Source organism: Mugil cephalus, chromosome 17 (assembly GCF_022458985.1).
Source record: "Mugil cephalus isolate CIBA_MC_2020 chromosome 17, CIBA_Mcephalus_1.1, whole genome shotgun sequence".
In the NCBI taxonomy this organism is placed as follows: domain Eukaryota; kingdom Metazoa; phylum Chordata; class Actinopteri; order Mugiliformes; family Mugilidae; genus Mugil; species Mugil cephalus.
Genome location: NC_061786.1, coordinates 22,712,683 through 22,729,207, shown reverse-complemented (window position 1 = coordinate 22,729,207; position 16,525 = coordinate 22,712,683). Strand labels below are relative to the sequence as shown.

The following is a 16,525-nucleotide window of genomic DNA, read 5'->3' as shown; positions in this document are numbered from 1 at the left end:
TCCATGAAGGTAAAAACATCAGGCTGAGGAGTTTCCAGGAGGAAGTGAAACATGGAGGTAGAAAACAAAGATGGACCAAAGCTGGAATCCATGAGGACAGAGACATGGAGACGTGGAGACATCTTGGTCGTCTCTAGACATTCAGGACTGTATCTCCTCCTCCTTCTTCCTCTTCACCTCCTTCTCCTCCCTCATCTCCATCCTCCTCCTCCTTCTTCGTCTTCTTCTGTTTCCAGTAGAAAGTTCTGTAGCCACCGATTTGATTTTTAAAATTTTATCCGACCAGATCAGATTTATTTTTCTGTATAAAATCTAGATATGAAAATAAATATCCTGAATTTGATGCTAAAAAATCCAGAGGAAATAAGAGAAATGAGACGTTAAATTACAATATCTTTCTTACAGACACAGACTAGATGAAGCTCTGATAGTCGACCTCACTTCATGAAAATAAAATAAAACCCGCGTCATGGGCTCTGAGGACGGGAGCAGCAGCCGGGGCCCGAGGCGTCGGCTCTCTCTGCACGATCTGTTTCAACACGATTAACAAAGCAGAGCGTGGAGAGCAGCGGGGCATGGGTGGGGGAGGGATGGGGGAGGGATGGGGGAGGGACGGGGGAGGGACGGGGGTCGGCCCCGCACGACATCCTGCTAAATATTTACCCGCTATGACAAAAAAAGAAGATAAAAGATGGAAGAGGAGCCAGCAGGGCTGTTAGAGGCTGCACAGCTTCACCTCCAGCTTCAGGCCACGTTCGTATCAACCAAAACGGGGAAGATTAAGCACCTGGCACGAGTATCTGAAGCCCTGGATGAGGACACCACCAGGACGGCAGCTCATCTTTGACTACAGCTGATTAACATGGTGGTTTAACCAAAAAAAAATAAAGATGAGCTTCAAAAAACTCCTGAGACCCTGCGTCCTCATATGTGGACATTACGTTTTAGGTTTTATTGCAGCGAATTCTGCTTCATTTAAACACATTGTAATGATCCCAGTGTCCACATATGAGGGCATTGTTTTTCTTTCCCAAAAACTACTACTTCCTGTTGAAACTTGATGCATAGTTTTTATACTTCTTGGTTCCTACTGACCCTAAACACCTCGGAGAAATGAAACGTGCATAGAAAACTAAAGCTCAGGTCTCAGGAGGTTAAAGAGCTGAATGACTCCCTGACACCAACAGTTTTAACTCACGGTGCTTTTTAAACGTTTAAAAGGTATTTTCAGTTTGTTGGTGACAGTTCGTCCAGTGTATTTAACTTGAAATATTAACAGTGAAGCTGGAATGAGACACGTCTTTTAGGCCCGAATGTGTCTCATGTTTTCTTTTGATGTTTTGTAAAATGTGAGAATGTGATTTTTATTTTGTTCGATATTATTTTTCAACCTGCTACTTTTCCTCTGGATGAATCTTGTGGGTTATTTAGTTTCGTCTTTAAAGTTGACAGTATTTCACAGTTATTTCCCACGTCTTCATCCTCCTCTAGCTAATTTTTCATCTTCCTCCTACACCTTCTTCTTCTTCCTCGTTCATCCCTCTCTTCCTCCTTTTTCCTCTTCTTGTTCCTCCGCCATCTTCCTTCCTTCCTTCACCATTTTTCCTCCTTCTTCTTCCTCATTTGTCCTCCTCCTTCTCATTCAACATCCATTTTTTTTCTTTTCTTTTTATCCAGTTGTTTGAAAAGATGAACCAGAGACATGGAGACATCTTGGTCGTCTTCTAAGACGTTCAGGACAGAGGAAGGATTCCAGCAGACCCGTCTCTCCACTGATCCGTCTTATAATCAGAGTTTTATTCCTCATCTTTCCGTCTCCTGTCAAATCTAAAATAAGAGCTGCTTCCAGTGACCTGCTGTCCCACAAATAACATCCTCCAAACCTGAAAAACACCAGAGACGTGTCCGAGTTTAACACATTCCCTGCTCCTGTTTCTGTTTCTGTGGACCAGGCCTGGTTTCACCTCCACCGGACAGAGGAAGGTTTGAGCTTCCTCTGTCTGATGCCGGTGTCTCACAGCTTCAAAGCCTCGGCTCGGTTCCCAGCTCATATGTAAATGCCTCTGAGTTAAGTGGCCACAGGACAGAGCAACACAGATGAAAAGGTCATGAGTCAAGAGCTGGCAATGCTTTAAGAAAAGAAAGAAAGAAAAACATGGCTAAGCACCTGTTTATCAGAGGAGAACCTGGCGCAGGACTTTAAATGTCAGCCTCATCTGAGCCGCACACAAACCTAAAGTTTTACAGGTTTTAATGCCAAAGGGTTTAATCTGGGCCGCAGCATGAATCTGCAAAAAGTTACATAGAAGACATGAGCTGCAGTTTTCAATGAAAGTAATTGTTGTTCCTAATTGTTCCACTAGGGGCAGCACTGTTTTCATAGACTGTATATAAATATGTACAACACGTCTCCACTTCCTCTCACTGGTAAAAAAAGTGATGCTATCTTCACAGGGATACAGGCGACGCCATCCTGCAACTTGCGTATGGGGCCATTTTGTAGGAAAAATTAAATTTGCCAATGCGTACATTGAGCTGTATGATTTATTGGGTTTCTAGATCGGACGTGTTCTTACACGTGACTTTTGCTACACTCCTGCCTCCGAAGATCCACAAATGTGTGCAGCGATTTGCAAATGTGCCAGGAAACTTGTGAGCCTGTGTAGCTATACAGCTTCATACCACCAGGGGGCGCAAGCACCAATGAAAGTGGCCACCGCTACCTAGTCTGAATGACTTTATGGCTTCATGGATTGTTTTTTTACACAGTTGTGGATCGTAATACACATTTGCAAATACTTTTGCTACAGTAATGGCTCCGTCCCAGAGTCTGACCAGTACGGGTGGAGGGCTCCGAGGGTGGAGCCACGATATCGATGCCCCGCCCACACTTCCTCCAGACTCACTTGTGTTTTCATTTAGGATGAGACACCACAGGTGGATAGGGTAAAAATTTAAACTAATAGACATCACCATGAAACTTCTCCAGTGAATTATTTCCATAAAGTCTTCAATAAATTTATATTTAAATATGCATATGAGGAGTTAACTACTTAAATATGCTCTAATTTGTACACATTTCCAGAACAGAAATCTGAATAATGTTTAAAGTACGGTTCAAAATTCTTGTTCCATTTTGTGAATGTATTAGATTTCCAGGAGCTAATCATGGGCATCTCTTTTTATCAAAGAGAGTTCAAAAAATACATTTTAAGTGTAAGAATTAGTGAAGTTGAGAATTCTGGCTGAGAGTAGCAGAAAAAGAGCCTTTAAAGTTTTATTCTCACTAAATAAGTTCACTTTGTTCATGAAATGTTTTGTAAAAAGATGTTTAATTAAATTTTAATTGCACTAAAACAGGGGAAATATCTGGAGCTGTTGTTATTTCTCGGTTGTTACGTTGTTTTCTCTGAGTTACAGATGTAACTGGGATGTATGTGCCGCCCCGAAGTGAAATGAGATGTTTGAAACATAAAATAAAAATGACTAATTAAATGTTTTTGGCTGAATCTGTCAGGAACGTATAAGTTAACCAGATCAAAACGTTGCATGAGGCTGGTGTTGCATCATGATTTCCAACCAGAGGATGCAAGAAATGCCAGATATTTAAACCCAGTCATGACTCACACAGATTAAAGCTGCGTCATAGCGAGTGAGCGGCTCCACTACATTAATGTGTTAATACCATGTTTTCATCACAGTTTATGAGCCGCTCTCACACTGACTTGTGTCATGTGTCATGTGGGCGAAGGCGGCGTTCACACGTCTCCTACCGTCACCAGGAGGCTGAGCTCAGCTTCATTTAACATCCGTCCTCCATCTTTATCTGGATCCATGGACGTTATATAAATCATATAAATCACATAAATCTCTCTTTTAGGCATCTACACCTTAAACAGGAAGTGTCGGAGAACACAACATGAACGCAGACTGAAGAAAAAACTCTTCCAAAGGGGGTTAGGGAGTCTATGGCAGCGATCAGCCACAACATTATGACCACTGACAGTAGGAGTAAATAATATTAAATAATATTAACAATCCTGTGTCCTCATATGTGGACGGTTTTAGGTTTGTTGCAGCTTATTCTGATTCATTTAAACTTTTATCCTCATAACGAAATAACTGGTCAACCTGCAACAAGGGAAGTAACACCTGGATTCAACATCTGGCCACGTGTAGCATTTTATTAAAAGACCAGAAACGTAGCGTCTCTGATGCCTGACAGACGCCACGACACTGGTTTATCATTATTATTATTATTATTATTACTATACTGGTTCATTTATTTCTTAGTCTTAGTTGTATTTATATTGTTTAAATTAATATTCTGTTCAACTAACACGTCACAAAATACCTTAAAAATAAAAAGTCACCGTTTTTGGATAAAGTTTGTATGTTTTCATTCTTTAAGAACCGACATGTTTCTAAAGTATCATTTTGACTCCGGCATCAGATTAAACTTGAACCAGATCCAACACAATTCAACAGCCTTAGAAGCAACATGTTCGTCTGTGTGTGTGTTAATCCCGTCTCTCCCTCAATTCATGTTTCTTTACAGTTACATTATCAACACATTCAGTCCCCCCCCCCCCCCCCCCCCCCCCCCCCCCGGCTCTGTCAGCTGGGCCGTGGTGATGATGGCAGCGTGCACCACGTCACTCAGAAAGGTCAGACCGGATTAGACCTGCAGGACTCTTCTGTGACAGCAGGGGGCTGCAGGGCCTGGGGAGGGAGGTGGGAGGGAGGTGGGAGGGAGGTGGGGGCGTATGGGGAGGGAGGTGGGAGGGAGGTGGGAGGGAGGTGGGGGCGTATGGGGAGGCGTGGGGCGGGGGCTCCTCTCTGCTGCATAGCTGGGGAAGCGTCAGCAGCTCCTCCTGAGAAGGTTACATCATTTCTCCGACTCCCTCAGGTCTCGTGCTGATGCTACATCTGACCCGTGTCTCTCTGTAGGTGTTTCTATTTTAAAGATCCCTCTTTTCTCCAAAATGTCGATAGGAACAAACTGAAAAGTAGCGAGAGTTTTGTTTCCCTACTTTTTCTAAGTAACATTCCTTGTCAGTTAGGACAGAAGTTTGATCCAGTTTTGTAAATTTTAAGTTTCATTTTAATCCGTCTGCTCCACGTGGAGTAAAAACATCAAGGTGAGAAGTTTCCAGGAGGAACAGAAACAGCCTCGTTTTTCTTTTTCACCTCCATCTCCTCCTCCTTGATTCTTATTCTCCTCCTCTTCATCCTTTTCCTTCTCCTCATGTTGTCCCTCCTCCAATTCCTTCTCCTTCATCTTCTTCCTCCTGTTGCTTCATCTTCTCTTTTTCATCCTCCTCCTTTGTGTCTTCTTTCCATTATTTTTCCTCCCTGTTATCCTCCTCCTCCTCCTTCATCTTCTCCTCCTTCATCATCATCATCTTTCTTATCTCCTTCGCCTTTATTCTTCTTCTCCTACACCTTGGTTTGCCTCCTCCTCCTCCTCTTTCTCCAGCAGACTTGATGCTCCTCAGCAGCAGAACCACTTTGTCAATAAAGTTCTATGTTCTCTATGTGTTCTCTATGAGTTCTCTATGTGTTCTCTATGTGTTCTCTATGAGTTCTCTATGTGTTCTCTATGTGTTCTCTATGAGTTCTCTATGTGTTCTCTATGTGTTCTCTATGTGTTCTCTACGTGTTCTCTATGAGTTCTCTATGTGTTCTCTACGTGTTCTCTATGAGTTCTCTATGTGTTCTCTACGTGTTCTCTACGTGTTCTCTACGTGTTGGGGGGAAGTGAACACATGTATCTGATCACATCATTTAATCATCAGTGGATGGAAACAGTTCAGCCTCAGATCAGGATGTTTTCCATCCGTCTGCACCAGATGAATGTTCATATTTTGCAGATACCAGAGTTTTACTCAGTTTCTCCTGACGTTGCACCAGAAGCAGCAGCTTTAATCATCGGCCGGTGGCCGAAGTGAAACGTTTTGGACCGTGAGGGTTTTTACTTGTACTCAGGAACGTCTCACCATCCAGGAATATGTGTGTTTGTCGGTGTGTGCGTGAGTTGGCAGCGGCTGCGTATCTCCAGCTTGGCAGCGTCTTGAAACCTGCATTAGAATACAACTAAAAATACTCCCTGCCCGTTTCAGCCATCAACAGGGGATTCAGCCTGTAATAATAATCTCTATTTCCCTCACGCTGCACCTTAAGCCTCCCACACACACACCGTCCTCCGTCGGCTTCCACCCGCTCCTCCAGCTCAGCTAATGCGGGAAAGCACCGACCAAAACGTCAATTTAAGCAAAGAGACTTTGGCTGCGTCCCCTTCAGGGGCTGGACGTCGACGCGGCATCGATTTCCTCTCGGCTCACTGCAGTTTAACGGACGCAGACGGAAAACTCCACCTGGTGGGTTCTCGTCAAATCCATCAGCGAGAGGCTGGAGGACGGAGGACGGAGGACGGAGGACGAGAGACACCGTAACTGAGGCGCTGCATGATCCACGAGACGCCACAAAAACCTGTGGAGGAGGTTTAACTGGGTTCACAAATGGCCTTGAACTAAATATATACAAAAAAAAAACTTGCGGTGAAGTTACACTCTCTTGTTTATTGACTCATTAAAGTTCTTTAACCTCCTGAGACCATGACTTTGTTTTGTTTGGTGTGTATTTTTAATTTCTCTCAGGTATTTAGAAGAACCAAGTATCAGTGTAAAAACTAAGCATCATGTTTGAGGTGATCGTGGCCCAGTGATCACATGCGGTTTCTCCTGCTCCGATGCTAATTCTGCATTAAACTAACTTCTAATATTCCTGTTTACTCACTAAAAGTTGGGATTTATTGAGATTTTTTTACTTCCACTCACTCCTTTTCAATTATGCAAATTAAATTACAAATCTTTTGAATATTTATTTTTGCATTTGGCTCATTATTGATGCTTATTAAGTAGCAGTTAGCATTAGCATTAATATGTATCAGGAATCCCCCAAATAACGATCAACTAAATTTAGTCCAACCGATAACGTCACATATTAATCTCTGATAGGAAGTTTGTGTCTTGTCGTTGAGTGTCTCACTTCTTTTCTTTTTATCACCAAAGTCAAACAACGCTGTGTACAACACAGTGGCTGGTGTGTGATAAAACTTCAAGTTGGTGCTTTGATTTTTCAGATTTGGGACCAAAAATACAGTAAAACTTCATCTGAAGTTTCGCTCTGTTTTGCCTCCAGATGACAACGTGATGTCACAGCGACGTAGGACATGAAGTGTCTATAGATAGAATTTGTTAAATTTGCGGATCAGGCCGAGTTAGAAACGTCATTAAGCATAAATAAAGTTTCAACCATTTAATCTGATGAGGTTTTGCACCACAAACCTAAAACTAGATATCTTCACATGAGGATTCAGGATCTCAGGACATTAAAAATGCTCCTTCAGGAGCATCATCGTCCTCCATCGGGGCCTCGTTCCTGGTTGGCTGCAGGTTATTAAAGCAGGATTATCAGACACACGCTGCCGTCGATTTCACTGAGAAACTGTCTCCCGATAATTGAGCGGTGACATTAAGAGCTGCTAAAAACTATTTGCAGGGATGAAAATCGGTAGCCGGCGTATCAGAGCCTCAGAGACGCGTCGATCTAAATGTTAACGAGGAAGCGGAGCTGAGGGAGGTGTGGAATAACTTTCTTCTCTTGGCAGGAACAATTAATAGAAAATGTATCTGCTGGCAGCTTAAAAGCCGCTCTCGTTATTATTATTTTTATTTTTATTGTTATTGCTGGCATTCAAACGCTTGTGTCATTAACTCAGTGTGTGTGTGTGTGTGTGTGCAGATACACAAAAAGACAAAAAAACACCCACTCATGAAAACTAAGAGCTGCATGAGTGGAACGCTACTAGATCTCATTTGTTCTTTTTTTTCCTTACATTCAATTGACTGCTCCTTCCACTCAGGCTGACGGTTAATTAATTCAGTGAGCAATCAAGTAGAAAACCACCTCTAATGGATTTGAAGTCGTATTGATATATAAGTCCAAAGTATCTGACGGGCGGGTGGGTGGATGGGTGATGTGTGGTGGAGGTGGTGGTGGGGGGCAGGCCTGATCTCATTATGAGCCGCTGGCCAGAAATCAAACTGATTCAGGATCTAAAAAGTCTGTACGACAACGAGGCAGATCTGCACCACGACGGATAATTAGACACCGGGAACGTTTCACATTCAAGAGCTCTGCAGCTGAAGTGACATTAAAGTTCTCGGTTCACAAAGCTCCCTGAGGAGGGGGGGCTCATGTAACGTGAAGTCAAAGCAAGAAGAGCTCCCCCTGGTGACTAGCTGCAGTATGTGTCATAAGCTCCACCCCTTCCATGTTAGTGGGCGGGACCAAATTAAAACACTAAAATACGCATCAGTTTTTTTTTTTTTCAAGGATGATTTCTGTCATTTTAGGTAGAACTATAAAGTTCAGTGTATAATCCAACGTTCCCTTGTAACATGAGAGAGTCTGGAGGAAGTGTGGGTGGGGGGGTCAATATTGTGGCTCCACCCTAAACCCTCCAAATTCACAAGATGGCGCCACCCGTATCCCCAGGAAAATAGTGTCAAATTGGCCAATGAGAGGAAGTGGAGACGCGTTGTCCATATTTATATACAGTCTGTATTAAAACCCATGTGTATGGGACACCATGTGGCTGAAGTATAGGTCATAAGCTCCACCCCCTCCATTTAGTAGGCGGGATCAAATACAAAAAAAAAAAAAATGGACGACACATCTCCTCCCTTCGGTCAAACTGAGGCTGTGGCTCCAAATCAAACCGATCTGGAAAAAGACTCAATGATTCATCAGCCTGAGACCAACGACGTTAATCTGAAGACGTGGCTTCGCTTTAATCAGCTGTTTCTATAAGTGACTAATTAACTCACTCTGATCTTTTCTTATTGGCAGCATCATTGGATTAAAGCTAATTGTCAATCAATAAAGAAAAATGACAACAAAGTGTACAACATCAAAGCTGCTGGAAACAGAACAAGAGAAGAAGAAGGTGGAGGATGAAGTGGAAGAGGAGGATTATGGGGGAGAGGAGTTAAAGAAGGAGAAGCAAAACGGGACGAAGGAGGATGAAGAGGTGGATGAAGAGGAGGAGCAGACTTGAGGAAGCTCTCGTACCTCGTCCACGTTCTCGAAGGCGTTGATGATGTCATAGGGCAGACAGGACAGCAGGTCTATGACGAACCAGGTCTTCAGGTAGTTCATGCGGATGAGCTTGGGGTCGGAGATCACCTCCCCGCCGGGACCCACGAAGGTGGTGTGGAAGTTGAGGACGATGTCCACCAGGAAGATGACGTCCACCACGCTGTCCAGGACCAGCCACACGATGTTGTTCTGCTTGGTCTTGAAGGAGACGTTGTAGGGAACCATGATGGCCGTGTAGAAGGTGAGGATGAGGATCACCCAGTCCCAGGTGGTCTTGAAGGTGCAGTAGTGGAGGATTATGTGGGGGGGGGTCTTGGGGGCCTCCTGCTTGTACTGGGGGAGGATGTCGGAGTTCAGCTGCAGGACCTGCAGACGGGAGACGGACAAGAACCAGGATTTAAGACATTAACCAGACCTCATGTTTGTCCCTCAAAATTTTCAAGAGAGCATATGGCACAATTATTATAACAAAGTCCATCTCTACAGCAATTTTTAAAATTAAAATAATAACAATAACAATGATTCTAATAGGTCAACAGAACACTGAAAAAAATGCACCACCCTCTTGTACTTTAACTGACAAAAAAGTCCAAAAACTGATGTTTGTTGTAAAAAACAACACTGACTTTAAGTGATCAAACTGGTATTTAAAGGGTTAAATGTTTGGTAGTTTTGTAAAGTGTTGGAAAAGAAATCAGAAAAAAGTATTAATCAGTTAAGTTCTTGCAGCAGTTTTTGGACATGGACACTTTTCTCTGCTGAGTTTACAAGAAGGTGGTAAATTAAACAGACGCCTGAGGGTTAAATGACTTCTTTAAATGCATCTTATAATCTTATATCGTACTACTCTCTATTTATACTTCATATATATTTAAAAATATTATAAAAATATAAAAATATTTTATAGTGAAATCAATGTATTCATTTTTTCTGCTATGTGTAGAGCATATCAAGTGAAATCTTAATTTTTCCAAAGTAATTTAAATAATTTTTAGAATATTAAAAAATAAAAAAAAAACACATGTCACATTATTAATCAATCAAGTACATAATAAAAAATATAAAAAACTCATTTTAAAATAGTTTTGATTGCTGTGCTCCTTTTCTTGATTTTTTAAAGTCAAATTATGAATAAAAAATGTGATAAGACACTTAAATACTAAAATTATATATTTAATGTGAACCCAAACATATTGAACATCTCTTTTTACTCAACCTCCAAAGATTAACTGATTTTATATTTATAATATTAATCTAATTCTTCCGCCGTTATCATCGGAGAGTTTGTGCATTCACAATATTCAAGTTTATATTTTATTAAAAAGACTTTAAATGTTTCAAACGTTATTCATGCATTTAATTCGTCTTCTTTTTGTTTGAGTTGTCCAATAAATGCTGTGACCAGATTCATCAGATGATTAAAAGAAACATTTGGTTCATTCAAGAGTCCATTGTTTCGTGGCCTGAGGAGGAGGTGGCGCGTTAGAAAAGGTAAGTGAGCACAAACAGAGACAGAAATGTAATTATTAAAAGAGCGCGATTAAAAAGAAAAAGGTGAGTTTTTTTGGTTTTCAGTGTGTTACAGAGAAGTTTTTCCTTTCAGGTTTCCATCTCTATTCATCTCCTCTGCTGCTTTGTGAAGCCTAATTAGAAAGACATGTGGCCTGAAATAAGAAAGAAGGATAATCAGTGAGAAACACTGTGATATATTTTACAGCGAGAAGACGACGGCCTCGTCCACAGAACACAGGCTCCATTCAATCCACCGGCAACAAGGCCACACACAGATCACACATTACCCACTCAGCCCATTATTGATACAGCACATTATTCTGTGAGGATCTGCTGCTTCTGGAGCATCAGTGACCCTTTAAAAACACATGTTTATACCCAGCGGTTAGCATCACTGCTGCTAACGCTAACATCAGAACTAGCAGTTCTCTCATCGTACGTCTCTCTGTAGCCGACAGTTGGACGTCCCAGGACCTGGTTGCCTAGGTAACCATCTTGTATTTCCTACAGAAACAAGAGGAACATAATATTTCTTATGCACGAACACAGCAAGGTCTTCTTCTGTTTGAGAAGAAAATATCACCACCACTGCTCCATGTAGAGTCCATAGATGTTTATGAGGATCAGGTAGGAACCAAACATGTCGACCATGTTTCCTTCAGGTTTGTGAAACAAATTGGAGCTTAGTTCAACTTTGCCCTCTCTAAAGGTTTATTCTCTTGTAAATGTCACAACTCATCTGGCCGAGTACAGTCCAAACGCCTGGATGTGTTCAGGACACATCTGGACCCAGCAACAACCTCCTGCAGTTCATCGAGTGGCCACTAGAGGCTCCACAAGGGACCAAATCCTCATAGACCCCCATGTTAAAAAGACCAACTTTACAGCATTATTAAACATGTTCACAGCCTGGTACAAAAAATTATTTTAGGCTCAATAGTATATTTTACTTTTCATGACAACTGTACGAATATTTTTCTAACTCGTATTTCTTATTAAGGTTTATAATTCTGCATAATAAAGGGCTAGCCTGAGCTAACAGGTAGCACAGAGTTGGGGGGGCGGGTCTCAACGTCCGACCTGACCCCGTGTCCATATTTTTTGTATCTGAGTATCACTAGATTTTATTATTATATTAAAAAGTTATAGTTTTTATGGTGATGGTTTAATAAATTTCTCTTATTCTTATCCATCTTTTGGAATTGTCCTAACATTTCTCCCCTGAATACAACTAAAGTCCTACTACAACGCATCTAAAAAGGCTAACGCTAGCAGAGGAACAGTCCAATGATATTATTAGACTCGAGATTAAAAAGGCGTAGAAACAGAACTAAATATAAAAGAAGCTGGGTGTGTATTGTCTTTGATGATGTGTTTAGTCTGATTCATAAATGTTCTTATGACACGTTGGAGAATCTTCACGTCCTGAGTAGTTGATGAAGTTCTGCCGATGTCTAACCAGCTAATAAACCTAATCCTAATAAACTCAACCTCAGAGCTGCCAGTCATTCAGCTCCTGGTCAAGAGCATCGACGCTGCTCGAACACGATCAAATGATTCAGCCAATTAAACCACAGACATGTGACACTCGACAGCGTCCTCCACTCAAGACGCCAGCTGTGCCTTTCACATCACCTGCAGCATCTACTGAGCATGCTCAGGACATTATGCAACCGTCTGCCACGCAACCCCAGAATAGGGAAAGGAGGCGTACACGCGTCTTACACCGATAATATTCACTTCTCTCTCGGCTGTTATTGATTTCAGATGCTTCTCTCACTCCTCTGCCCTTCTTCACCTGACATTTTCCTTTCCTCCTCGTACTCCCTCATCTTTCTTCCTTCAGGGGAGAAACACTTTTTCTAAACTCCGTCTGGCCGCGTGCGCTGAGCGAGGATGAAATTCAAACAAACGCTGATTAAAGACGATGCATCGAGCTCCAGCCCTTCATGAATAAAACACAGGTGTGTGAACTCCGGGCAAAACGAGCTGCGACACCACAATCCATTTTCTAAAATTTCCAGCGAACAGTCACAATCATTCAGAGTGCACGGCCCGTCCCTGCATGAAATATTAATGGCAGCAGCAGCAGCAGTGCACGGGCACAGCGGGCGGTCGGGTGGACTGTCCCACTGTCCCACTGTCCCACTGTGTCCAACAACTGCAGTTTGTGGGAACTTTGCATGTGTAGAGGTAGAGGGGAGGGGGGGGGCTTCTCTATTAGTGCATGCATCTGTGCATGAGAGACTCTTCTTTATAACTAGAAGATGGTTTGAATGTGGTCGTTAATGTTTCATACCGGAGTTTATTTGTGCAGAAATAATGTAAAAAGCAGCAGGGAGCTGCAATGGCTGCATATCGGTGTGGGGGGGGGGCACTCTGCAGTATCTGGTTCACTGGATGTCGACTTTCCCCTGCAGCAGCTTTCACTTTGAGAGTTATTCTTAAACACATTCATTATTTGATTAATGATTAATAATAATACTCTGATGAGTTTGAGTTGAACCAGGGAACCAAGCAGAACTCTGCAAAACTAAACAGAAGAAGAGAAACGACTGAAAAAAAAAAAAAAAAGCACATGCACCGTTTCTCCACGTGAAGATGTTACAGGTTAAAAATATAAGAATTAACTTTCTATCATCTAATTATGCTCGTTTGACCACATTATATCATAAACAGTCTTCAAAGATTTTACTGTCACGGTTTGTAAGATACAACTAAATTGTAAAAAAGCAGGTGAAGTTAGAACGAATGAAATACAAAACACAGCAGGAGATTTAGTCACAGCAGCAAAAAGGAGCAGAGCCCAGGAACCTGAGATATATTTCAGGGATGTTTGAAGATATTTAAAGTGTTTCCACTACTAAGTCATGTTGGTCATGTCATTTAACATTGACCACATGCATGGATCTGTCTGGTTCTGCGATCAGCTGGATACTGTCAGCAGCAGACGGCTCTTCTCTAAAAACTTTGTTTTGTACAGGCTCAGCATCAAACAGCAGTCAGGCCCAGCTGGAGGCCTGCTGGCCCAACTCCTAGTGGGTATTAATAAAGCTTTTATGTTGAGGCTTAAAGCTGTGATGACTTCATTGAGATGTGAGGGATACGTTAAGAGGCCAGTGAATCCATTATGTCTGTGAGCATCCTCACATACAGAGACGTTGTGTTTGTGGTGCGTTCAGGCTCACCTCGGCCAGTCTGGACTGTTTGTGGCTGACTTCGTGTTTGCCGATGGGCGCCAGCTGCTGCAGCGTGTTGCGGTTGTTGGTGAGCGCCCGCGTGAGCCGCGCAAACTTGGTCCATCCTGCAAAAAGACGAGACGTCAGTCAGAAAACCGGAGTTCATCACACCTCATTCGTCAGCTCCACAGGACGGAGGCTGAGGCGGCTCAGCAGCTCCACGGGGAATAAACTGGAGATACAAAATATTCCCACAGCTCCTGAACACCTCTAGAGAACGGGAAGAAACAACAAGAAAAATGGCTGCAGCCCTACTGGTGTCTCTTAAACCAGTGGTGCACGGAGAGGAAACTAACGACTGGAGGAAAATGAAAAAATCAGGCAGAAAAATGCATCAAAAATCAAGTGGGTTTGAAAAAGTAAAAGGCTTTAAATTTAATTTTTTAAAGTTTTTACACATGGTTTTTCCATTTTTCTTGAGTCTCAGTTGAGATTTCATAGAAATCTGCAATAGTGGTCAACTTCTCATTCAGATAAAACCCACAGACACAAACACAACAGCTGCAGATGTAATAACCAGCAACAAATAGAAAAATAAATGATTTAAGAGACTATCATTAAAAAGTAGTTACAGGTCTAACCCTTGGGACAATACGTCCACTAAAATGAACTAAAAAATACATAAAAAGGTATCATCACAGGACACATAAAATAGAATAAAACATACCAATTACTAACAGGAATACAATAAATAATAAATGCATAATAAACCAGATGTAACAGCCGACCTGCAGAACGAGCTCATACGTGACCGTCCAGGGAACAAATCAAACTCAGGGAATTTCTCTTCTGAATTTAAAAGCTTTGAAGAAAAAGTGTTCAGACAAGATTATGTTTAAAACTACTATTTTGGGGGGGGTTGACCATGCTGAGGAGTGAAACATGTAATGTTGTGTGTTGAATAAATTAGCTGTGTTTTGTGTTGGTGCTCTCATAGGGACAAAGGAAGCCACTATACACAGTGTAGCATTCAAACCCCTTTAAGGGATTCACCAGGTATTAACAGAGCCTCCAACAAATGTTTTATTAAACCTCATCAGGCCAGTTTTTTTCAATGCAAGGAAACACCTGCAAGATCAGACGAGATGCAACGGACGGTGTAATTAGTCACTAGAGATGGACGTCGATAAGATTCTATTCATCCTGACGTCATTATGGATCTGACTCTTTGTCCCTCATCCATTCCTCCTGTAACTTTTTGGTTTAGTACCGTGGTTTGGTTTAGTACCTTCATGGTTTCGCGCAAACAACAGAAAATCTGGTGAGTTTCTAAACAAGAGAAAACGAACAGGAAACTGGTCCCTGATCGTCTCTGGCTCTGCCGACACGTGTCGATCACATGGTTCTGTCTGTATTTAATGACGTTCATCGTCATCAAATGCTTTAAATCACTGTGCTGCATTAGTTGCACGTCGTCCTGTTCCAGTCTCTTCTTTAGACAGTTTCAGTGTCTCTGCCATCGCGTCTTCCTCGTTGTCAGTGATGTCAATGACGTATTTCAACATAAAGATTCATCATGAAAAGAATCCATAAGCGTGAAAACTAGAATAATATCCATGAACTGAACCAGTTTGAACCGGTTCTTTTAGAGAACATGTGTTTTCTGCAAAAATAAAAGTCTTCCTGCCACATAGAGCCCAGGACACGTCATAGAAACTCATCAGATTAAATATTTATTAACATTACTTCAATATAAAATATCTCACCCTTTTTAATGCTTGATAGATCTGAAACGTTTTAACTTCCATTTAATTTCTCTCCGTCACTGATTCAAACTCTTCTCTTCCAGCAATTAATCACACTATTTTCCATAATGTAATATTCATATAGGTTATTATAAATGCGTCACAAGCGTTTTAAAGAACAAACATATTCTCTGGCCCGTTTTTCTCCTGCAGCAGTTTGCACAAGGCAGCAACATTTAACTTAAAGTTTTATGGTTTTACAGGTTAACAAAACTTTTTTTTCCCACTGTGCAGTTCCTCATATTTAATGCTACTATAGAGCAACTACTTGGAACTTATACATATTTTTTTTAACATTGATGTGTGCATTCGTATTCTTATTGCCTCCGTTGCTCTTTGTTCAGAAGCTGCTGTAAAGTCATTTCTCTCTGGGATCAGTAAAGTAATTGTGATTCTGATAAATATTTCCACAGCAGCAGAGCAGAGATGTGAGTGAGTCTCTGTAGATAAATCAGGTCCATCTCCTCATGGTTCTGTCCACGTGGTGGTTGTGTGTGTGTGTGTGTGTGTGTGTGTGTGTGTGTGTGTGTGTGTGTGTGTGTGTGTGTGTGTGTGAAGCTACTGTAAAATCTAAAAATAAAATCAAACGGTTCAAAGGCCAGAGAGCAGCTCACACACAGTCGTCACACATCGACCGGAGCCTTTGAAGGGAGCATCACGAATAAAAAGTGGACTTTGAAATGGCTTTTAACCCTCGGGGCCCTGAACCGACCCCCCACACCCCCTCCCTCTTCATCCTCTGTTCAGATGCAGCCATGAAAACAAGCCACTGAGGCTCGTATGGGCCCAGTTTATTCTGGGCGCTGGAGCCCAATCACTCCACTTCCCTCCAGGAGAAGTCCTGTGTAGCTTATTGTTCATATT

At 41.9% G+C, this 16,525-nt stretch overlaps 1 protein-coding gene across 3 annotated transcripts in view; it reads right to left on the bottom strand.

The window, feature by feature from the left end:
* The window catches only part of kcnh5b (potassium voltage-gated channel, subfamily H (eag-related), member 5b), a 115,220-nt gene that overhangs the window by 72,747 nt on the left and 25,948 nt on the right, over positions 1-16,525 (bottom strand). For all 3 annotated transcript variants that reach the window (XM_047610376.1, XM_047610377.1, XM_047610378.1), the window contains 2 exons: positions 13,866-13,981; positions 9,139-9,531 (listed from right to left, as the gene is read on the bottom strand). In XM_047610376.1, the coding sequence (XP_047466332.1) occupies positions 9,139-9,531; positions 13,866-13,981 (509 nt within the window). The remainder of the gene's footprint in view (positions 1-9,138; positions 9,532-13,865; positions 13,982-16,525) is intronic.